This window comes from Crocodylus porosus, unplaced genomic scaffold (assembly GCF_001723895.1).
Source record: "Crocodylus porosus isolate Cpor-Errol unplaced genomic scaffold, CroPor_comp1, whole genome shotgun sequence".
NCBI classification, from domain to species: Eukaryota; Metazoa; Chordata; order Crocodylia; family Crocodylidae; genus Crocodylus; species Crocodylus porosus.
In genome coordinates this window covers 8,579,687-8,603,908 of record NW_017728886.1, presented here as the reverse complement: position 1 = coordinate 8,603,908, position 24,222 = coordinate 8,579,687, and the positions used below count along the sequence as shown (strand labels likewise).

Genomic DNA, 24,222 nt, shown 5'->3' with positions numbered 1-24,222 from the left:
AGTTAAAAGTAGATAGCACTTGGCCTAGCCAGACAGCTCAGATAGGAAGCAAGTTCTGACTTTTTATAAAACTTTGCTGTGGCCGCCTGTAAAGAGACCTGTAAAAGGGTGGTTCAAAAGATGACTGCATCCAATCTTATCCCAGGGCCAACTTCCAGGTTTCTACTGCCTGTTAAATTCCTCCCTCTGGCACAAGGACCAGGGGCTCATGAGCTGCAAAGTGTCCTTTTCTTAAATGTTTATCGAATGTCTATTTTTAAGTGATGGCAGGATATAGCAGGGGCTATTATACATTTACACCTCCCCTCTAAAGCTGCTTTTGCTGCAAAGGTTAAAGCATATTTAATAAAAGTTGCTAAATAAGTAGGGTAAAGTGAGGCAAGGCCACTTTTTCCTACTTAGAAACAAATTATGCCACAGACAGAATAAATACAAATGCCATTTTTTCCCCTGCACTGGAAACACTACAGCCCAGTAAACAGATGCCGCAGAGAATACTGGCCAAAATAGCTCAGGAACTTGAGATGCCTTTGGGTTTTAGGGCTCTCCAATTAAGTAATTACAAGATACAGTAAGGCTAGAACAATCTATTTTTTTTTTTGACTAGACAAAGGCATTATTCACCTAAAACTTTTGCATTCACTTTTTAGACTTTCTGCACTGAAGAGGAGCATGGAAATAACCCACTGATTGAGTTGGAAACTTCTGTAAGAATTGTGGAAGGACTCCTACGTAGTAGGGATAAATTGAGATGTGCCTTAAATAGGGCAGGTATGAATTACAGAAGCCAAGACCTTCAGTTTATTCAAAATCAAGAACTGGAAGGCATTTCTTCTCATTAACTAACTAACTAACTAATAGTGGCTCTGATTTGGGAGGTGAAGAGAGAAGGTCATTTTAAGGCAACTTTCAACACCAAATAAATTTAGCAATACCGCAGCAGTACCTGAAGCCACCACTAATTTTACACAAAATTGTGCGCTCTACCTACAGACCCACCAACTGCCAGCAGACAGCCAGGGCTGTACGTACATAGCAGCTTTGAAAGTTGCCCTCATTACTATTTCCCCCCCCAACTCCCAACTATAAAGGAAACTAAACTAAATTTATTTGCTTTTAAAATTTCCGTGCAATGGCACTAGCAAAGACCACGCATGCGCCCAAGATGAACACAACTTTCATACTGCTGCAAGCACAGCTCTCAGAACAAAATGGGTAATAAATGTCTGAAACAAAGAACAAAATACATAAGTGAGGCATCCGAGGGGCCCCTCTACACATGCAGGTAAAGGTGTAATGGAATCTAATGCATGAGCCACACGATCGCACCTCCCGTCTTGCCGCACAGGGATTGTGCCTTAGACGCAATCTAATGTACGATTAAATTGTATGCACTGGCCCCTTATTGCCACCGCAGGGGAAGACCGATCCCAGGCTCACCTGCATCTCTCTACACCGCACAGCAGGCACCCTCCGCACTCCCACTGCACTGTGCCTGTATCCCACGCTGCCCCACATGGGGCCACAGTGCAAGGCAAGTGACTCCCTGCATTACCCTTTTCCCCATCTCATGGCAGGTCCACGCAGCCCACCTCACCATGGGCTCCCTGAGCTCCTCGGGCCATGCTGCTCCTCTCCTGCAATGGTAGGAAACAGTGCCTGGACACCCACAGGCTAACCTCTCTGGGGCTGCCAGTTGAACAGCACTGATTTAAAGTAAATGCCTAGAGGAGATAGCACAAGATGCAGCCACCAGGTCAGACCACTCATTTACCATCAATATAACCCAACTCCTGCACAAAGCAATCAGATACACCTTCAAGATGCAGGAGTGGTCCAGGGCTTTCAGGCTGCTGATCAGCACTTGCTGGTCAGCAAGTGAATTATTCCACTGAACATTTTGTTGCTTAGGAATGTTCTTCCCACTCCCAATGCCTATGGCTTAAAGTAAATATCCTGATCATTTTGGTTGTGAAGTTTGCAGATAAACTGACCTCAGCTCCCTATACAGCACTAACCAAAAAGGGTCTCTCCACCCCCCATTCTTGCTGCAAAACTATTCAGCCTTAGGAGGGGATGGACTTAACTTGGGCTCCTTTCTGTGAATGTAAAGGCCCTTGAAAAATTCCTGATCAATCCCCAGTGCTCTCCATGGTCCACTTGTCCACAGAGCCATCCCCCCACACATCATCCAGCAGTATACTTCAACACAGACCTAGAGCAACTGGTACTACAATTTCCAAACTCTCATGTCTCTCTCTCGAATGACTGTAGACGTGCCAGTTGTAGCAGCTTTTCATACAGGACCACTTGCCCACCAGAATCTGGAGTTTGAAGGACACCGGCTCATTTTATGTAGTTACAGAATGGGTAGCTTGCAATCACGAGTGGCTTGGCCTACATTCAAACTGGCGATTAGAAATGAAAGGCTCCATATCCCATTACCCATCCCTTTAGCTGTCCAATTCCCAGTAGCGGCTTGCTCTTTTTTCCCCCAAAATACTCCTTACGACAAATTTGTAGCATGGGGGGTGGGGAGGAAGCACCATTACAATGCAGTTACTAAAACAAAAGAATTACAGTACTTGACAGTCTCCATAGCAATCGTAAGCACACTGGAATCCAGTCTTATTGCAACATCTGTCCAAAAAACTACATGCACTAGTTTGCTACATGGAAACTGAGCCTGAATCTTAAAGAACAGCTGTATTCTATCCAAAAACTTCCAGGTTCATCATCATGTTAATCCATAAGCCCTTCACCAAGAAAGTTTATTGTCAACAATTAAAATATTTGCCCTGTTTATTGGGCAGCTGCAGTCCACTGAAGAAGGCAACGTTATCTAGCCACCACTCTCAAATGGGGCCAGTTCAGCAGTGATTTATTTCCATTACTGTAATATGGAGGAGGTTGTTGAAAGGCGTTTTAAATCCAGTGTCTCTTCAAAGCTCTCTAGAGCATGTATACTTTTCACAACCTCCACCCCAAATTCTCCCATCCAGCCAGAAAGGAAGTTTTTTGGATTTTCTAGGATAGAAATAATTGCTCTGTTTGACAGCACAAGCAGCTCAAGGAGAAAAAGGTATTGCCTCCACTGCCCACAGGTATGCCAACAAGAGACTCCCTAAATATACCACTACCTGGCTCCAGTGCAAGGCTGATATTATTAAAGAATTTTGCATATTAAGAAAACATGATTTGATCAGAAAATGCTTCCCTCTGATTTGGGAATTCCATCGAGCTTTTTCTACATGTGATACGTATGAGCATTTAGCAATTTATCATTTACTCTGGAGAAACTGAAATATTCAGTTATGCAGCAGCTAACCATGAACAGAAAATAGACTCAGAGATAAAAAACAGGGAGGGGGAAGAGGAGAGGGAGAGACCTAGTAGCAGTTTAAAAGCATGATTCATTTGTGGGATTGCCATGAAAAACACCACCTGAAAAAGCTTTATACTTCACTTCGACGAAGTCACTGTAAGTTCAGTCGCATCAAAAACTATTGGGTTACTTTTGCTTTAGTAACACGTTGCACAGAGTAATTCATCAGCCTCCTGGACACCTAATAATCCCTGATCAACTATACAAAGGAATCAGAGTCCAAAGCCAGAGAGCTGAAAAGTATTTTACATGTTATTCAGCTGCAGTCACTTGTAAGAGCATCATCTGGGAGCGGCCTCGTTCAGAGTCATAAAATGGGCTGATCTTGCTGCTTTGACTTCAGGGGGAAGTTTTGTGGGGTGTCATCCTGCAGGACTGCTCCCCACAAAGACTTCAGGATTTGGCCTCCAATCCTTAGCACAAGGGCTGGTTCCAAGGACTTCCCAGCTCCCACTCTGCACCCTGGTCAGATTGCTTGGGTTACTCGTGGCCATGGGGATCTCCGAGCTAGGAAGGACGGGGTGCAGAGCCAAGTGGAAATAGCACTGGTAGGGCAGCCAGCCAGGAGACATGGCCAACTACAGATGGATGGGTTATGTGCAAGGCGCAGAGGTACTGAGGGTGGGGCCTCCAAGCACGAGTTTGATCAAATCAAGAGGCAACTGGAGAGTCTGCATCTAAAACATGGTTTATTAAAATCTAGCTGTGGCACTGCCAGACATGCACAGTAACAGCAGAGCCAGGAGAGGTAGGCACAGCCTTTGGCACTAACATGACTAAGCCCCTCACTGGGTTTAATGTACTTATCCTCATGGCATCCCAGAAAGGCAGGAAGTGCCATTTCCCACATTAAAAAAAAAAAGAGCGGGACTAAGGCACAGAGCCACAAAAGGTCCTCCTCCATGGTCACTGGTGGATTTTGGTCATTTAAGCTGGGTCTCCAAAGCCACAGGTTAGCACCCTACCCACTAAGGACACAGTTGCTGGAGGAAAATACCTTGGATAAATATCAAACTTTTTCCAATAGAGAAGCCTGGGCATACCTTGGGCCAATAAGAAACAGAATATAAAACGCATGGAAACAGCACTGAAACCATCACTGCATTTTTGGCTGTCCCCCACCCCAAAAAGCGCTGTCCAAGGAGCCTCCCTGAACAAAGCAGACATGCTCTATAACATGAAGCAAGGGGCCAGCACCTCAGCTGGATGCAACGCCAACTCCCTGACCAGTGTCTGCAGGGCAAAAAGAGTCAGCAGCAGGATTTCACTATGCAGGGTTTCCAGGTGGTACCTTGCTTCCCCCACTCGGGCAGCAAGGTACATTATTCGGTGTGGCATCAATCAAGAACAGCCAGAGGTGCTGCCACTGGACGTAAGCCCGTGTCCTTACTGCAGACCTACAGCAGGGCCTTCTTACTTCTCAGGTCCCAAGTCCCCATAAAAAAAAAATCAATCTGAGTTTAAGAGCCCTCCAGGCTCTACCAAAAGCCTAATGTGCAACTCAGACATGCAAAATGCATTTATTCTACCCACACTACATTTCTAAATTGTACCTGGACAGTTTTCTTTCAAGGTGCGAGGTACGAGTATTGCTCTTTGGTTCTGGTGCTGATTTGACCAAAAGAGTAGTTTGCAGAGATAATTTGGTGGGGTGGAATAAGTTACCATTTTGTACTTCTTTGATACAAGCGATATTTCTGATAAACTCTTTGCCACCAGCTGACATAAAAAGAAAGGACAATATCATGCCACAAAAGCAGTAACACCATGACCCTATGCACGTTCCAACATAGATGGCTTGCTAAAGTTGGAGCATCGCTGCTGCTGCTAACTTCATATACTATTTTCAGTGCGCATTGAAGATAACAGTTTCATTGCCTTCAAATGCAAGTTACACTTGCTTAATGCTCTCCTGGTTCCGTTTCTAAAGAAAATGGAAGCCTAAACCAAGAGAGGGTAAGATGTTTGCTGACCCAACTATGACCCAGGAGCAGCCCTGAAGCCCAGACAGAGCTGCACTGGACCATCATAAAAAAAAAAAAAAAAAAAGGGAGTGTAGAGGCCACAAGGAGCTTTCCTGTAATCCTTTCTTTACAGAAAGAGAGAAAGTTACCTTGTACTTCTTTAATCATTTCTATGCATACTACAAAATAAGATTGAAATGCATCAAAGTTGCAACTATTTTTTTTACTTGGAGGTAGGGCAGACAATGGTGCTTGTAAACACTGCCCAACGTCTATATTAAGATCCTATTTTCCACTGCTAACATTTTAACCATTTTGGTGGAAGCCTGCCATGGCAGGGTTTCTGTCTCAAGCTGAATATTTTTCCCCTACCAAAAAAAAAAATATTTTTGCCACAACAGCTCATTCTTGGAAACTGCTAAGACTAGGAGGATTTACGTTTCACTGCAGTGAAACGAAATTTCTGGCTTTGAAAAGCTGAGGTGTCCAAAGGCATACAGGAGAGAGACAGAGAGAGAGAAAAAAAGTCAGCCCAAATTTGACCACATTCAGCCTTACAAAAAATTAAAAATCCCTCATTATTTCCACATGCTCAGTAGACAGCTTGCTAGACTTTAACAGCTAAAATCTCTGAAGATATTATCTGCACTGGTCTTGTATGATGATACCTATGTACAAAGGGAGGTAATTCAGATTCTACAACCAACCTTAATGCATTTCTTAACTTGAGTATTCAATGTTTCCAACTTAAGAGGTTTCCGTGCTCAAATGTTCCACACCATTCCTCCTTGTCCCTCAAACTAGACTATGGAAATGCTATTTCAACAATACCCTTTTGCCTTGGCACGCTGGATTTTTTCCATCTCCCTACTTTCTGCCAAGCCCTTTATACGTTTTTACAACCAGTTAAGTTGCACGTCAAACACCCTTGCCACGTAACTCCAGATGTGGGCACTTTCACAGTAGTAGAAACCACTTGTGCAAACAGAAAGGAAAAAGGTACCTATGGATTTGTCCGTTCTTATGCAGGTATTCCAGCCCCTCCAGCACTTCCCTAAGGATCGTAGCGATACAGGGTTCATCCAGGACTCCATTCTTGTGCTCTCCTTTTGCCACAATGTGCTTTATAATATCCAAGACAGACCCTAGAAAGAAGACAAAAAGTTGACTGAGTTCTTTAGCTTAAACACTAGAAGGGATTATTCTACACAATTAAGCACTAATATATGGTCCTCTTGTACAGAAATCAAAAGCAGCTTGGGGTGAGGGGATCAGCATGAGTTTCAAACCCACAGACAATCAAAATCTTTACCTCTCCACTCTGAAGGGGAAGCACTGGAATTACCCAAAACTTTTCAGCAAAACTTGAAAGACCTCATTTTTACCTGACTGAGGTCATGGGGAGTGTCCTACAGATCCTCAACCACTAACTTGGCTTAGAAAACCCAATCCAAGGCAGATACATGGACAGGAATAGTCTGCTGTTGGTTTGTATGAATACTAAAAAACACCGGTGTTAAGAAGGCAGATGTCTCAGCATGGAATTCATTTAAGAGAAAGGGAAGAAGAGGAAATGGAAATGCAGATGCTGACAACTTGATAGAACCTCATTTTATTTTTCAGTTGCTAAAGGCATGGTAGATAGGAACATTAAATGTTATAATAGTTAACAACCAACATTCCTTTATAAAAGAGGGAGAAAGGGAAGGGATAAAAACAAAAAGGGAGTTAACTTTTCAGTAATAAATTACTTCCTTGCTATTTACAAAATTGGAATGGAGCTCAAATTCTTCTCCAGATGTGTCCAGCGCAGGCCTGCTCCCAACAGGGGTGCAAATTACATCATCTTGGATGATGGACCATGCTCTGGAGATCAAGTCTGTTCTCCAGATTGTGCCCAGGAACAAATGTGGACTTGGTGAAGAGATACAGACAGCATCATGCAACATCCTGAACAGCTGACAGGCTTCTGCAAACAAACAGTCTCTATATCTGCAACTAGGGACTAGGAGGAAGAACACTCAGAGACCCTGAATGTTAACCACTGGCTGCAGCAAACATGACCTGCAAGCCTATTCTCTCGGACTAGGTTGCGTTTAGCTAGTAATATGGAAAGCCGATTGCTTCCAACACTGGCTTTGTATTCTTTAACCCTGCAATACAATGCAACTGTTGGGTCTTTTAGTGATAGAAGTGAAAGAAATCAAATGTCAGCAATGATTAGAAAGTTTTAGAAAGAAACAGAAAACCAGGCATAATTGCAAAGCATGTCAAATTCTGGTCCTAAGCCACTTTATGTTCTTGAGTAGTAAGCTTAGAGACAAAAAATCTTTAAATACCAAATCAGCTCGTTTTGAACAGTCAAGACTTCATTTGGCCTAACACATGATTACAATCACAAAAAAAAATGAACATGTTCTGACTTGTTAAAGACCAGTAAAAAGTCCTGAACTTGTTTAGGGTTTAAAACAGGCAGTCTTAAATAAAGCCTCAGGCTTAGCTGCATGAACTCTGATTGGTAATGGAGTTTCAAGCATGTGCCTGTTAATACCTGCAAGAAATGGAAAACAAAAGAAGTTTTTGTTTGTCCCCCCCCCCCACATCCACCTGCCCCCAAATTGTCCATCTATTGTTGTTAGCACCCAGGGTCACTTAATGGTAACAAAAGTTAATTTATTTTTCATTATGTCTTGTTCTTTCTAAGCGTAAATGACAATGCAGATTTGTTTCCTTCTCAGGTTCTTATCCATTAACAAGTATGGTGCAATATTTTGGTAACGCCACTAGGGAATTTCATGCTCGTTTGCATGAAATTAAAGTTTCACTGAAAGCACTTATGTGGATCCATGGTTTACGGTAAGGTGGTTTCTATCACTTAGCAGTGGAAAGCATACAAGATGCAGGTACCAGGAAAAAAGCGAGCATAATGGATGCCTGAAACAAGGGTTGAACTGGGGCATTCATATTTCCCCTAAACACTTTTCTTCCCAGTCCTCTTAACTCTGGTGCCCAAAATTTTTAGGATAGTCTACCTCTTTTGTACACCTCTATACAGCTGGGCCATCTCCTCCACCCTTTCCTCCTACCCAGAAAGGTTGGAGCTGGGCCACATTCACTTCATCCCACTGGGGCAGGATCATGGCCCCCCTCCCGCCAGGGCCAGGTTGGAGCCAAGCCCAGCCCCCTACTCCGTCGTGGCTGGATCAGGGCTGGGCTGCCCCATTTCCCCTCTGTGCAGCTAGATGGGTCCAGATCCAGCCAGTGGACCCAGTCTGGTGCCCTGCTGAGCCTACCCTGGGCACCAGATTGGGTCCACTGGGTTGATCTGGTCCATGAAGGGAACAAGCCCTGCCCATCCAGTTCGTTGAACAAAAAAAGGCTGAGCACCACTGCACTAGACAAGAAATGCTCAGCCAGCATGCCTTGGGGTCGTTTCAAGGGTGTCACAAGGTGCCACACAATATTTAGCACTGTTAGGTGTGCAACCATGCACGCACACGATAAACCCACAGATTTCAGTAAGAATCCACAGTGTTAAAACATTCTGACCTGATATTGCAAAGGCAGCAGGGGCTAACAGGGCTTAGCCCCCACCCCCGCCGCAAACTAATTTCATGGCAGGCAACAGCAGCAGCAGCACCACGGCACCCACCGCCACTCCACAAGTAGCCAAGCTAGTGCCACACACACGCTCAGCTCCACTACTCCAGTGCCACCGATGCACCCTGTCCCCGCAACGCCGCACCCAGTGCCCCCACCGCACATTCCTTCAGCCCCCCAAATAATATTTTCTCCCAGCACCTATGCTCAGAGCCTGCAACTTGCTCCATTTTTTTTGTTATACTACAAAAAATGAGGAACAAACTAAGCCACAGCATTTTCTGAGGGGTGCCCTGAGTCACTTTAGGGGTGCCTTAGGCCTAAGGATGAGAGCCAGTGCACAGGACAGAAAACAGACAACTTTTGGAAGCGTTCATCTGGAAGGAAGTACCCTATGTGTTCACATACAGGACAAGCCCCATTTTAGGGAACAGCAAGTCGCTAATGGTGGCCACAGTCACCAATTACATCTCCCTCCTCAAATGGTTCTGCGGACGGGGGTGGAAAAGCTAAACTGAAAAAAAACAATAAAATACAGCAGAATCCATATACCCTGCAGGGTTAGGTCCTTTGCAACCCAAAAAAGATGTGGGTTAGCAAAGTAGCTGGGCATCTATGCAGCTGCAGCCAACAGCTGCAGAGGATCCTCAACAAGCTCCAGCTGAGCACACAAGTAGTCCCCTTTGAAAGGGAAGATGCAGCAAACAGCTGAGTGCTTCGTTCTTAACTCAGCAATTTGTTGCAGATTAAAGATCTGGTTTCCGCTGTACCATGTCCTCTGCATGTTAGCTCCATCCTCATGCCACTCTGTCCAAAGACTTTCCAAGAGGGCTTCCCAGCTCTGCAAAAGGAAAGCATGGGAGAGGCCAGAACACAGAGTTAAAATAAATAAATAAATAAAGTGCATTTTTGACCATCAAGAAAGTTGAGGCAAGTACAAATGCAGAATAAACTGAAGTTTTCCGTGCAGCCAACACAGACTCCGTGTGCACTGGGTACTAGGCCTGCACGAATAGGGAAGTAATCCATTCAGATCACCGTCCTGAATTGATTTGTCCAAATCAGCTACAGAAGATTCAGCATCGATTCGAAGATTTGGTGGTTTGGATCGGCCAGGGAGAGGCAGGCACAGCCGGGCGGCTGCAGGTTCCCCCATGGCTCCTCTGGCTGTGCCTGCTTCTTCCCGGGAAGGGATGGGGGGCCATGGCTGCCCTGCCCAGCCCTATATAGGTTTGTTTGGTTGGGGGGTTTTTTGTTTTTGTTTTTTTTAACTCACCTGCTGCAGAAGCAGATACTGGGGCCTCTGGACACTCCTGGCAGAGCCCCTCCGCACAGCACCGGGCAGTGGGGGGCACCAGGGATCACCCCCAGCACCCGCACATCAGCTGCCCCATGGCAGAAGTGCAGCGTTGCTTGGTAGGGTGCTGCATGCTACCTGGGAGCTGGGGTGGCTGGGGCCGAGCGCTGCTAGGGTCTGGCTGACTGCTGGAGCCACCCCAGCTCCGAGACAGCGCGTGGTGCCCTGCCAAGCCGTGCTGCACCCATGCAATACAACAGCTGCCATGCGGGTGGTAGGCAGGGGAACACCCACTGCCTTGCGGGGCTCTGCCATAAGCCCTCAGAGGCCCCAATCACCGCTGCCAGAGCCAGTGAGTATGGGGCTTTTAAAAAACAAAGTGCCAGGAGGTTGGACCAGGCAAGGCATGGGGCCAGGCAGGGCAGCCATGGGGGCTTCTCCCATAGCTGTGCCTGCCTCTGCCCCAGCAGGTGGAGCTGCAGGGGTTATGCCCTGTTGCCAATTGCCCAGCCAGCATGGGGTGGGGGGTGCGATGCAGGCGCGGTTCACTACAGGCAGCAGCAGGACATAGCCCCCGCTCCCAGTGCTGCTGCACCTACATCAATGCTGGGAGCAGGGGCTCTGTCCTGCCACCGCTTGCCAGCTGGCACAGGATGTGGGAGTGGCAGCACTGGGAGCAGGGACTCTGCCCTGCCACTGCTTGCCAGCTGGCACAAGGGGCACAGTATGCAGGCATGGCAGCACTGAGAGCAGGGGCTATGCCCTGTTGCCGTTTGCCCCCTTCTGCCTGGAGCAAGCCGTGCCTGCATCCTGCCCCTAACCTGGGCAACCAGCAGCAGGGCAGAGCCCTCACACCCAGCACTGCCGCACCCCCCACCTGCCGCCCTGAGTAACATGCCTCCCGCCCCAGCTGGGCAACTTGTACCAGCTCCAATCCCTCTCTCCCCCATGTCCCTTCCCTCCCCCAACCCCAACCCCAACAGATTTACCAGCTGGAGGCAGCTGTCAGCTGCCTGTTTAGTCTACGGCCGAATCTCTGAATCAGCCGAATCAATTTGGATGCTTTGAATATATTCAGTGTTTTTACTTGGTCTCCCAATTCGATTCAGAGATTTGGTCCCCAGATCGGGCCGAATTTCCTCTGAATCGAATCAGCTACCAAAGCTTTGCACAACCCTATTGGGTACCAATGCAGCCTCCTGTTTCATGTGCACTAGTATATATTTTTGGACACTACTCTCAGATTACCCATTTAGAGCAAATATGCTCAACCCCTAGCCCACAGACTAAAAACAGGGTTATGGAGCCATGGCATCTGGCCCATGTGGCCCCCCACAGGTCAGGAAATTTGATGGTGGGGGAACGGTGGCAATCATCACACTGTCATTGCTCCCCTACTGCCAAATTTCCAAGCTCTGTGCAGCCAGATTGGGCCCTCATTGCAGGCTGCTGCTAGACCCACGGGCTGGATCCAGCCCTCAAAGCAACCCAGCTTTGGCATTCTGGCCCACTGGGCAGAAAGGTTGAGCATCACTGGTTCAGAGCAATGCAGGATCTTGCAAGAGATCTAAACAAAGAACACACAAAGGTTAAAGACAGGGAAACACCTCTCCCTGAATGCTGAAGACAGCTGACAGTAGATAAGCAACTAAAAACCCACCTTCTTACAGAGCAAAGTGAGTCATCCCCATCTAATCTGCTGACAGAAACATGTTTTTACTACTGTCACCACAGCAGAGCAAAAATCATATTTATTCTACTTCGTGCATCAGCAAAATTGCTACTTATGCTCCAACTCTGCACTCTGGATTGCAACTACATGAGACAACACTGTGGGGTACGGAGAATGAAATGGAGCTGCATCCCCACAGGCGGTTCCACTTGAAGTGGGAAATCTTTCTTCTGACGTGGTGGTTAAGCGAGTTTGAGATGAATGCTATTCTGTTTGGGGTAGCTCAGGAACACCAAACCCAGCATCTGTGCAGAGAATTGGGCTAGGCAACCACTGGGGCTCATTCCAACCCCATGAGCTGGACTATAGCAACTAAGAAATAAAAAAGGATTCCAGAACAGAGGGAAACCTAAAAGTTTTAAAACTAACGGTCAAAGGGATTTCATTAGTTGGGCAAATGTTTCCCATTAGAGGTTAGATCATATTTTGGCACTAACCTGGTAAGTTCAGAGCAAAGCCATTCCTGAGCAACCAGAGCCAAGTATGATGCTCTTTCTTGGCCAAGGTCTTCACTGACAAACGCTGAGCGTTGTACGTTACAAAGCATTTTTGCCCTTACCCCAAAGAGCTTCCCCTATGGAGCATTCTCCTGTTAAGTGGACTCCATCTGTTTTTACCCATCTGAAATAATTGAATGCACCCAATTTATTTGATCCAAATTAGCCTTTTGTGGGATGCAGAATCTGCTCTATAGATTGGGTGCACTAATTTTTTTTAATAAAACATAGTCTGACACAGTTTCTTTGCATGCCAGTGCATCCCTGTACCAAAGGACTCTCAGTCTAGAGGTGCAAGTGAGGATAGTGAAGCACATCGAGTCTTATCTGGTCATAGTTAGAGAGGGTGCCACTGTTAGGCTTTAGGCATCAGAGTTTTGTTCTGCCGGTTAATAACCAGCAGAAAAAGCTATAACACGATCCAATGGCTAGAAGTTACAACTAGACAAATTCAGACTAACACAAGGGACAAGTGTTCAAGAATAAAGGGAAATTAAGAACTAGAACAACTTACTCAGGATTATGGAAGACTTTCCATCACTGGCAAACCTCCTTTTAAACTAAGGATGGATGTTTTCTAAGACACACACTCTAGTTTGACCAAAACACAATTTAGGGAAGACTGTGGGCTATACTATCCATAAGGTGGAATTTGATAATCTCACCATGTTTTTTCTGGCCTTAAAACCTATGACCAATTTATAATTAAAGCTGATGGTTCATAGCACTGGTTTGTTTTAGAAGGTCTTTGGAAGAAGGGACAAGATGGCTAAATGTCAAATGAAAGGTTCTTCCATGTGCTCAAAGTAGCATGAAAGGCTCTACAACAGACTTGTCCAACATGTGGCCCATGGGCCACAAATGCGGCCCGCTAAGCCATTTTATCTGGCCCAAGGTCCCTCGCTCGAGACAGGCAAGGAGTCCTGGCGCCTGCTCCACGCTCCACGGTGGCGGCGGTGCAGCAGTGAGACAAGGCGGGCAGGCCCAGCCCCAGCCCCAGCCGGCAGCGAGGGGAGGGGGGCTGCTTACCCCCGCGGGGCCAGGCTCATCGTATGAGCCGGGTCCTGCCGCCACTGCCCCGAGGGTGAGCTGGGGATAGTGCCTGCAATTTCTCGTCTGGCACCGCCCCTTGCCCTGCCACACGGCCGGGGGAGCCGCAGCATGGCCTGCACCCTGCCTGCACACGAGGCGGACGGAGGCACCAGGTAAGCTCCCACGCAGAGCTGAGGGCACCTCAGGGCCGGGCCAGGGCTGCGGGGCATGCGGTTGCCGGAGCTGGGCTGTGCAGGAGGCAGAAGGACAGCTCAGAGGCAATCTATGTCCAGCCGCCTCCTGTAGGCTGCATTGTCTGAGGATGGGGGTCTGCATCTAGTTGCTGGCAGGGAGGATGTGCGCCTGTGAGCACCCGTGCTCCTGTCCCCGCCTCCCTGTCCCGACACAAGCCCATGCCTGTGTCCTGCACTGCTGCAGCAGCCCCGCACAGGAAGCCAAGCAGCGTCTGCCTCCTCACCCGCCCGCTGCCCTGCCCTGCCCCACAGCAAAGCGGCGCCTGCTCCCCCAGCCAGTCTCCCCCCCGGGCACTGCGGCTCTCCGGGCCCAGCCGCCCGTGCAAGAGGCCCCAAGGGGGCCGCTTCTCATGGGCTGCTGGGGACGGGAGGAGCCCAGCCGGGTCTGCACAGGCCAGCGGAAGCCACGGCGGGGCCGTGTGCTGCTTGGGACAGGACGAGTCAGTCCCGAGCGGCACACTGCTCTGCCACCGCTTCTGCTGGCCGGTGCAGACCTTGCCAGGCTCGTCCCGTCCCCAGCAGCACACGAGAAGCTGGCTTCAGCTGCATGCTGCTTTTCCTGGCCTGTGCCGATGTGGTTCTGCCCAGGCGGTCCTGCAGCACCATGTCAACTCAGGCATGGCCCCGCAGCTTCTCCAGCACCAGGTAAACCCCATTGTAGCCAAGCAGCTCCTGCAGTACCATGTCAACCCAGGCACGCATGCCATGTCAACCAGCACCATGTCAATCCCTGCAACTTCACTGGTGTCAAAGGTCACATGACATCACTTCCTGATGTGATACCACTTCCTGTGAGGTCTTTGAATATGGCGCGCCGGCCCACTGGGCAATAAAAAATTCGTGATCTGGCCCCACATTCAAAAAGGTTAGACACCCCTGCTCTACAAAATCAGAGGGGAAAGAGCCTGGCTAGCAATACAGTCTAAACTTTGAATTCAAGTAACAGTCTTGCACCATAAAGATAAGTAAAGAAGGTTGGATGGAGAGCCCTGGAGGGATACAAGTTAAAGACTCCAGCAATGCAAGGCAAAAAGGAGACAACGTGCTGTTCAAAAGAATTTTATGCAAAACTTATTACGAACAAGCCTGCAGTTACAAAGGAGTGTTTAAAGTGTATTAAATGCAAACAAAGCAGGATGAAGTTGCATGCAAGATACCATGCACTGTAACTTAAAAAAACAAAACAAAAACAAAAACCCTGCTCAGCATTTTTTGTTTTTCCTCTTGATTTCGAGGTCCTTGCTATCATCAAGGCCAATTGCAGTCCATCAGTAATTATATTAGATCTATTTAGCAAAGTACAATCCCATAGTGGAAATTGTGCTATAATTGAAAGTTAAGTGGTTTTCTGATCAAACTTGCATACTCTGTAATCAGCTTTGAAAGCTGCTAATGCAATAGTTTGCAATACTCCCAAATGATAGCAGGAGTCTCTAAGGGAACCTTTGTAGGATACAGATTTTCCCTCTGCAGATAGTTCCCCACTCCTAACCACTATAAGCCAAATGCAGCACAAGCAAAGCAAATGAGTTTTAGGGGCCGCACACCTCAAGTCAGTCCTACAACCAGCTAGCTGGCTTGACCTCTTTCCAGCTGCATGACCAAAAGGAAAGAGTATTAATTTCCCTCCTTACTGTGCTGTAAGAGGGAAGAGAAGGAAGCACATGGCTTCATTTCTCCCTGTAATGAATTTGTGGTATAAAGGGAAAACTCCAGGAGCTGGAGTTCTTCAAAACACGTTGTCCACAGGCCCATTCTCACTTGTGGGTGCATCTCATGCCCAAGAATGAAGACTTCTCTGCCCCAGCAGTGCCACAGCGTACCCTAACCTCGTCTCTCCTTGCAGCCCCACAGCAAGGGGATAATGGTCTCCTTGGTTTCCTCTCAGCTGCAGAGCACTATGCTAAGTTGACTCCAACGAGCAAGGGGAGAATAGGACTCAAATTAGTATATGGAAAGAACCAGAGTCACTGGCAAGCAACTCTGTTTTCTGATTTTCATGATTACCCTTATAGACAACATCCGCACTGGTGGGTGACTTCAAAACAGTGCCCAGTAGATCTGTGTGAAATGGCTAGGACTTGCTTTGGATTCAGCTGATTTGGGGGGGACAATGATTCTATTCGGTGATTCGAATCACTGTCCCAAATCAATTCAGCCGCCGCCGAATTGGGTGAATCTCTGAATCAAACAGGCCCCAAACTCCGTCCACTCTCCCAGCCCCATCAATGGCTGCCCTGCCCGGCGCCAGCATCCTGGCTCTCTTTTTTTTTTTTTTTTTTTTTTTTAAAAGAGCCCCACATGCACCAGCTGCTGCCAGGAGGGCGATCACCACTGCCCCACGCTGCATGGGGGACTCCGTCATGAGCCCCCAGAAGCCCCCATGCCCACTACTGCAACTGGTGAGTGCAGGGCTTTTTAAAAAAGAACCAGGAGCTAGGGCTGGGCAGCACAGCCATGGGGGGCGGGGGGTCAGGGGATGGGCCTGGCAGGGGTCCCTCCATAGTTTCTCCCCCCTGCCCCCACCTTACTGGCACGGACCTTTTTATTGGTGTCCCGACTCAATTGGGATTCGGAGATTTGGCCACCAAATCTGGCCAAATCTCCAAATCAAATCACTACCCAAAGCTTCACACAGCCCTAGTGCCCATATGCCTGGAGAGGTCCAAGTCCCTTGGGGAAAACAGCAATTGGAGGACTGCTCTGCTAATGGCAGCATCTTCCCTAGAGCCTTCTGCAACAATAAAACGCATTGCAAAAGAGTGGATGGAGCCTCAGGGCTTTGCCCTAGAGATGTCACTTGGGAACATTACAAAGGGATGCTGTGGAAGTAGCCAGGGTTCTGGTGGAACAGGCCCTTATCCCTCCGAGAGGTCTCAAAGCATAGTTTTACACAGCCTGAGACGTGACTATACAACCCTTCTACCAATAACACTATGCTTTTGGAGCTCTCTGTCATCAATACAAAAAATGATAGAGTGAGCAGCATGGTCCTACACTAAGAATCAATTCCATACGGACTTAAAAGCATACCAAAATTTGTGCGTGTGATGTATGGGGCTTTAGAAAATACACCAATAAGTTCATGTGTTGCCCCCAGTGAAAGTTAGAGACAAGCCTAAGCAGGAACTTTGGGTAAGTATTTAAAAGCACAGTTGGCAGGATCCTGGAAAGGGGAACACCAACCTTCTTGCTCTAGCTGAAAGAACCATCCAGTGTTCACACTGTAAGATGGAGGAAGCAGTGATCTAGGAGGATTTTCCCCCTAGAAACCCAGGGTTTATAGGTTCGGAACCAATAGCAGCATCCTGGGATCTCCAATGAGGAAGAATAAGGCAGCTTAGTGCCAAAGCTACTCCTGGCCACATAAGCTCCTACTCCCCTACAGACAAGCCATTAAGGTAGACATGAAATGCACAGAATCACAGGTTGGAGAACCTAAACTGAGCTTCCTTCTGGAGCAAGTAAGGCATTTCCCTGTAGGGCTGGTTTGAAAATAGGCCTATGGGAGTATGAGATGCACCCACATACGAGAACATGTAATGCAGACAACCACTGGAGAACCTACAATTTAGCCTGCCCTACCTGCATAACACTGCAAAGTTGTCTCTCATTCCAGAATCTCCCCATAGGTATTTACACCTCACCCAAAGTAGCATCTGCAGAGCTGAATGTGCAAGCTTGAGGAAAGAGCCTTCCATGACTTACATCTACGCCAATGATTTCCAACCAGGATGCCGCAGCACCCTAGGCTGCCTTGAGAGCCTTTCAAGAGTGCTGTGGAGTGACACAGCGTTAGCACCATTCAGTGTGCAAACACAATTCACACAGTAAACCTAGGGACTTCAAACAGAAATCCATAGCATTAAAAACACTCTAACCGGCTGTAGTTTTTCCGAGTTCTCTGCAACAGAAGAACTGCTCTATTTTGTTGTAGTCACAAAAAAAAAAAAAAAAGTGAACATGAAGACTGGCATTTTGAGGGGTGCCTGAAGCCCAAAAAGGTTGAGAACCACTGATCTAGGCAGATTGAGTCAAGTAGCTTTTATACATAACCTTTGCTAGGACTGTAGTCTACAGTGAACATCTCTTCAAAGAAGGAGGAACCAATATCTAAATATAGGACATGCACATGTGATAGCCCTGCCGCTGTGACACATCAATACGAATTCAAATCAACAGCAGTCAGCATTGTAAAACATTCATTTTCATGAGCTAAAGGAGCAACTCTAATAGTTGCTCAGGGCTCCTACTCTCCTGCAGATAGCACTGTTGAGGTGGGCATGAGACGTAATCACAGGATACAGGTTTCTTTGGCTCCACCTTCTTCGAAGAAACACTCATTGTAGACTACAGTGCTAGTGAAGGTTATGAATAAAAACGCATTTTTTTCAGTCTGCCTCAACCTTTTTGGACTCGAGATGCCATTCCCTCAATAAACTTGATGTGGCCCTCAGAAAATGCCAGCTCTTAGGGATCACTTGTTCAGGGTTTTTTTTGTGTGCGTGTGTGTGTTTTTTTTGTTGTTGTTGGCTTGGTTGCTTTTTTTTTTTGTCTTGTTTTTTGTTTTTTTACTGCCAGAAAATAAATAGAGCAATTCTTCTATTAATAGGGTGGGGGGTGGAATTCACCTTGTATTGGAATAAATGAGTTTCGGCAGTCAAGCAATAGGTGAGTTAGGAGCCGCCTTTGAGGGATTTTGAGAGGTGAGAGATGCCTTGAGTCTAAAACGGCCGAGAGCTACTGCCCTAGACACATTACTAAAGTACCAGAAAGAGGGTCCTACCCCACAGCAAGCACTCCAATTACGAGACTTTATCATGCTTCAACCGTGCCACATATTTAGGCTGTGGATCAAACCTGAGCACGTACCAAACTATTAAATCCACAAGAGTTTGTCATCATGCAATGAGCCTGTGCTACTGTATCTTTCCTGCCACAGGTCTACCAGGATTGCCCCCAAGGAGAAAGGATGGATGTGTGATCAGGAGTGGTATCTTCTACTAGCATAGCTATATGCTCTGCTGAAAAACACCCTCCTGTTCATTCAGCTGCATCTACACCAGGGGTTTTGCCAATATAGTTGTCAGTTAAGGCAAGGGACACTTTCACACAGCTATATGATATAGCTGCCAGCAAAACATTACAACAGTCCTGCTCTTAGCTAGTTTAAGAAAAGGCCAAATTTTAAGAGATGGGTTCCTACAGCTCATATCAACACCACCAGCAACCTTTCAAAACAAATCAGGCAACTAATTTAACTGTCTTAAGGCACCAAAGTTGAAGAGATCAGGCAAATTCTTTAAGTAAAAACGGGCCCCTGGCATATATGCACACATCAATGTTTCTCCACATTGCACTGCCTCTTACTGCTTCAAAGAGGTGGAGGTTTCATTGCTTTCCATAGATGTAGAAACAACGCAAGGCAACAAGTCACTAGTGGATTCGCTCTTTCCACTTTGCTCCTTCCAAATGGGAGTATGTAGTTGTTAAAGCTGCAGATTTAGAGGATGCACACTGTGCCACCTATCTAAAAGCTGGAGACAGAGCACCAGACCCCAAGAGGTATAAAAGCAATCTTTACCCGTATCACACGTTCTATAGTAGGGGTGGCAAATCCATGGCTCGTGGCCTGCTAGCACCTTTCAGGCAATTTAAATGCAGTTCCTGAAACTGGGGTGCTCTGTACAGACTACTGACTCTAGGACACATACATCTCAAAAAGCTGCAGGTCCCGAGGCTCTAGGCCATGTCAAGATTTTGGTCTAAGCCTAGACAGATTAAGTCTAGCCACCTCTTGTTATGGAGAGTTTTGTAACACGTAGATCTACTGCAGGCAAGCACATTCAACTAAAAGCAACCACAAGGGTCAAACTTCCTGCTCAAAGAGACATATATGCCTTGTATTCAGATCTCCCCTGCATGCAGCATGTTACACAGGAAATTTGCATGCGATGTTTCTCCTTTGAGAGAGAGGGAGAGAGAAGAACCAAGTGACAGTAAATTGGTCACATGGTTTAATGCAGAAGTGGCCAGCTTGTCGTACATGTCCCAAGTGGCATGGGCAGCCTCTATACGTGGCACACAACAGGCCAAGGAAGGCACAGGCTGCACAGCAGCAGGTTGGGCAGGAAGCAGAAAGCAGAGCAGCAGATCAGGCAGGGGAAAGGGATCAGAGTGGCACTCAAGGAAAGCTAATTTGTGATGTGCCTGCCTAAAAAGTTGGCCACCCCTAGTTTAACACATTAAGGGCATGCGCCCAAAAATAATGGGCACTGTGCAAGAACCTGAAGAGACTGAAGAGGATAGGTAAAGAGAAATACAAAAAGCTAGAGCATGGTGCTCGCAGCAGCCAACTCAGTTACACACTTCACACCGCACCCTACGCTACTGAACAGGAATGTCCGAGAGCATTACACATGCCCGGGACATTAGACTCAAGAGAAAGACTCCCTCCGAATTACCTCAAATTAACATTAAAAAAAATCCTCCCCAAGTCACCACATTAGCATGGACAGCCTGCAGTAATAAATCGACTGCTGTCAGTCAGGCAGAGGTTTGGCACAAGTGAGCCAGGCAAGCTGCTGTTATATTATGTGGACAGCGCTCTGATTTTTGCAGGACCAGAAAGGCCTGAATAAAAGCTATTCTATGTGTTGGCTTAGGATCTTCAGAGTCTGCTGCAACAGAGTATTTTGCTGCATCAGGCCCTCACAGTTTCCAACTTGGAGGATCCTTAAATGTTCACATCTCAAAAACAAAGAATAGAGTTTCACAACCACCTCCAAGACATACATCCCTGTTCCGTTAGCCTCTGACCAGATAAGAAGCCTCCACATTTCTCCAATTTATAATATCCAAAGCCCTAATCCAGCAGGATAGGGAATAAATAGAGACACCGAGCAAGCTTCCAGATAAGGAATGCATTATACACGGCATGGGGTGGGGGAAAAAAAAAACAAACCACACACTCACACTCACTCCTGAATAAATGCTGTGCTTCATGAGTTTGAAATGCATTCCCAATATAAGTTAAGCCACATCAGAGCCAGAACAGTCATAGCAGAATTCATGTTGGATGCTTCCTTCTCTTGTCCCTTCCCCCCTGGGATATGCAACATCTGTGGAAAGGTGTAAAACAAAGCAAAATTAAGGCTAGCAGAAGGGGGATGTGGTACAGTGGAGAAGGTTACAGATAGTGGAGTATATAGCATCAGGGTTTTCAGATAAATCCTACTTTGACTTCTAACTTCCTTTTCCCCCAAATGGCTACACTAAGTGAACTGGTTAATCCATTGATCTCAACCTTTTATATTTACCTTTTTTTAAATGTAGTTACCAACATACAAACACGCCTCACTCGTACAGCCACAGAGATCTTATCAGACACCTCATCCCATCCTTATGGGAAACTCCACCTTATTACAGAGCAATTGCTATAAGGCATCTGTAGGCCCACAGCTATTATTTTTTAACAGATCTTTACCTTGGAGACCGACTAACCTTGTGCTCTCTTAGATCCTATTTCTGATAACAGGAGAATTCAAAAAGTTAAACAAGAAGCTTTGCCCAAGCTGTGACCTTAATTCGCTGCTTGGCATTAGGGAAGCCTTAGGAGTGATTAGATCAGCGACTAACAAGGAAAGAGAACAAGATCCCTCCCCTTGTTGGAGACTTAAAAAAGGCACCTACACATGAGTGCGGAGGCACAGAAAGTTTGAACGAGCTTTAGTTCAAGCGCCCGCACCGCCATTTGCAAAGTGCAGAGACACGATGCACAAGATGCAGCAGCGCTTCAGAGCGGCTCTTGGCGCCAATCTAATTAAAGTGCCACCCCCAGAGCATGTGTAACAGCACCCAAGGATTCTTTCTACCCCTTCCATTTTGCTCCCCTTTCCTAAACTACTAGCCAAGAACTTCGGAGGATAATTAAGGAAAAGGACGAGGCAAGAAGTTGATTAGGCAGGAACTTCTGGAAAAAAGAAAATCGCGTATGAATAACTGTTTCAAAATGCTGATCTCCTACACAGATTCAATTATGTGCCTCGAAGAAGACAGAGAGGCACTGAGTGCATGATCAGCTGGCAGGGCTTCAACCTCTGAAAGGCTTGCACCATTTAAAAAAGCATGGAGGCTTCCCAGGCTGCAGGCTGGGATGGTAAAACCTACTCTGTGCCATAAAGAGGCGTTTTCAACAAGCAAGCGTTTTGCAGACTTAGCCCTGGCTTTGCATTGCAGGGTTACGACATGAATTCTGCTAGAGCCAGGAGTGCACTGGAGGAGTAGAGGGTTGCAGTCTGAGAAGGCATGCAGGCAGGGGTAGTGGCTGCTCATCCTAATTAAAAATAAATGAGCAAGCCACGTGTTTTATGCAGTGAGACCACGTACAAGGGTTGCATGGTAGCAGAGAAAGAAAATGGCACTTCAGTCAGAAGGTTAGAAAGCCCCCTGCCACCCCAGGAGGTGGCTCTGCAAAGTGTGGAAAAACAGAAGTTCAATCTGATTTCTGAAACAGAAGAGGAACAAAAAAAATCCAGGGAAAAGCTTGCCTTCCAAGCTACCTCCTCCTTGCTACTGCTGTGTAATACCAGACAAACCAAACATTTACAGCCGACTCAGGAGAGCACAAATGTCTCTTGTACCCCTTAAATACAAGCCACCTGGACTCATGTGCTGGCCCTCATTCTTCATAACAACGCTTCCCCTCCAGTCTGCCTGGATTTTGGCTCAAGCCCAAATTAAAAGGTGATAAATACTTTAAGACTCACTTAAATCAGAGTTCAGACAAAAATCTTCTCATTTTGGCCTCACATACTCCATCCTTTTCATTCAGCAATGTGATTGCACAACAAGGCAGTTAAAAAATCTCCAGGATGAATCCATTCAATCTTCACAAGTTAGCCTAAACTGAGTCAGTTGAACTGATAAGCAAATGAACAGATTTTCACTTTTGATTTTCGAAATGCAACCACATGCCTGAAGCGCGTGGCCCAGGTCAGAAGCTGGGGGACGCTAGAGCATGCTTCCCTGGTAAGACGGGGCAGACAGCTTGGGCCAAGGCTAGCCTGCCCACCTGGAGGAAGGTGGGGTTGTGGGGGAGGTACAAAGTATCCTAGGATGCTGGGCAGCTGTGAGTGAACTTGAATCTGGAGGGGACCTGGCACAGAAGTTCAATAAACTGATTTAACCTGAATCAGTTAAAGTCTGATGCTATGTCCATCCAGGTTTACCTTAAACTGGTTTAAACCGCTTCCAAAATGGATGATATGCACTGAACTTCTGTTGTGTTACAGATTTGAACCAGTTTCTAATCACTTATACCAGTTTATCTGTAATTTCTCTCTCTAGCCTAGAAGACCAGGTACAAAAGTTTTTATGAAAACAGGCCTCAACTTCTGAAGTACAACATAGGGATTTGATGTACAGCACAATGTTGGTGATCGATTTCTATAATGTTGCAACAACTCAAAGAATATTCATAAACATTACCCTGGTAGCACAGAGAACAAAAGACTAAAGTCAGGACACAGAGCAAGCAACAAAGACTGATCTTCTCCTCATTTCAATCTGTAATATAGATGGGAAAGAGGTGTAAAAGCAGAAATGAGTGTGCCAGACAAAGTTCTGGCTGGCTGGTGCAGCACTCAAATGTTTGTAGCTGTTACTGGACAACAAGCATTAAGAGTAATTCTTAAATCTTCCTCCAGAATAGAGGGTAACAGTAAAATACACACACAAGTACGTACAAGCTTCTCCACCACTGTTCTTTGAATCTAAACCCACCTCCTAGTCTGAATCGTCCACAAGTCCTAATCTAGTGGGATCAAGTGTACTGTGGTTTGTGCAATGTAAGCATTTAACCACAACCAACTGTACAACTTGCCACCAATGAGCTAGCTGCACTTAGTGGGCAAGTGACAGAAGAAGGAAAAAGTTCCCTAGTTTCTCACCAATTCCCAGAGGCATCTACTCGCACTTTCAGTCTAGCAAGGTCTGTGCTCTACAGTACATTGTCAGTTTGTGTTCAAGGTACATAAGCCCTGCTTCTTATGTATGTGGTATGAATCCTGAATGGTAAGCCAATGGGGAATGCTTACCCACACAGTAGTCTGAAAAGAAGAGGGTGAAAATAAGGCATTTAAACCCAGCCACTCGCTTAATAAAGGGGGAGGAAAAATTAGCAGATTTTTAAACTCATTTAAATTCGCAACATTAGCCCTGCATAACACTCGGTTCCTGAAAAGCGCTGTGATGATTTTCTACAGCAACTTTTATCATGGACACACACCAAGTGGCTGTTGTGAAGCTCCTGTGGAAAACCAAGTTTGGCCAGATTTTTCCATATAGTCAAGTGATGCAGCAGGACGCTCTCCTGGTGATAGCGTTACAGATTTAATTATTGCCTTATTGAAAAAGTAAAGCAGAGGCCTCTGATAGCATGATGATTTAATAAAAGTGTAC

At 46.5% G+C, this 24,222-nt stretch overlaps 1 protein-coding gene across 1 annotated transcript in view; it reads right to left on the bottom strand.

Annotated features, from left to right (window-relative positions):
• The window catches only part of OXSR1 (oxidative stress responsive 1), a gene marked incomplete at its 5' end in the record, with an annotated part of 109,239 nt that overhangs the window by 65,397 nt on the left and 19,620 nt on the right, over positions 1-24,222 (bottom strand). Inside the window, one exon of the mRNA XM_019530093.1 lies at positions 6,353-6,494. Coding sequence (XP_019385638.1) covers positions 6,353-6,494 — 142 coding nt within the window. The remainder of the gene's footprint in view (positions 1-6,352; positions 6,495-24,222) is intronic.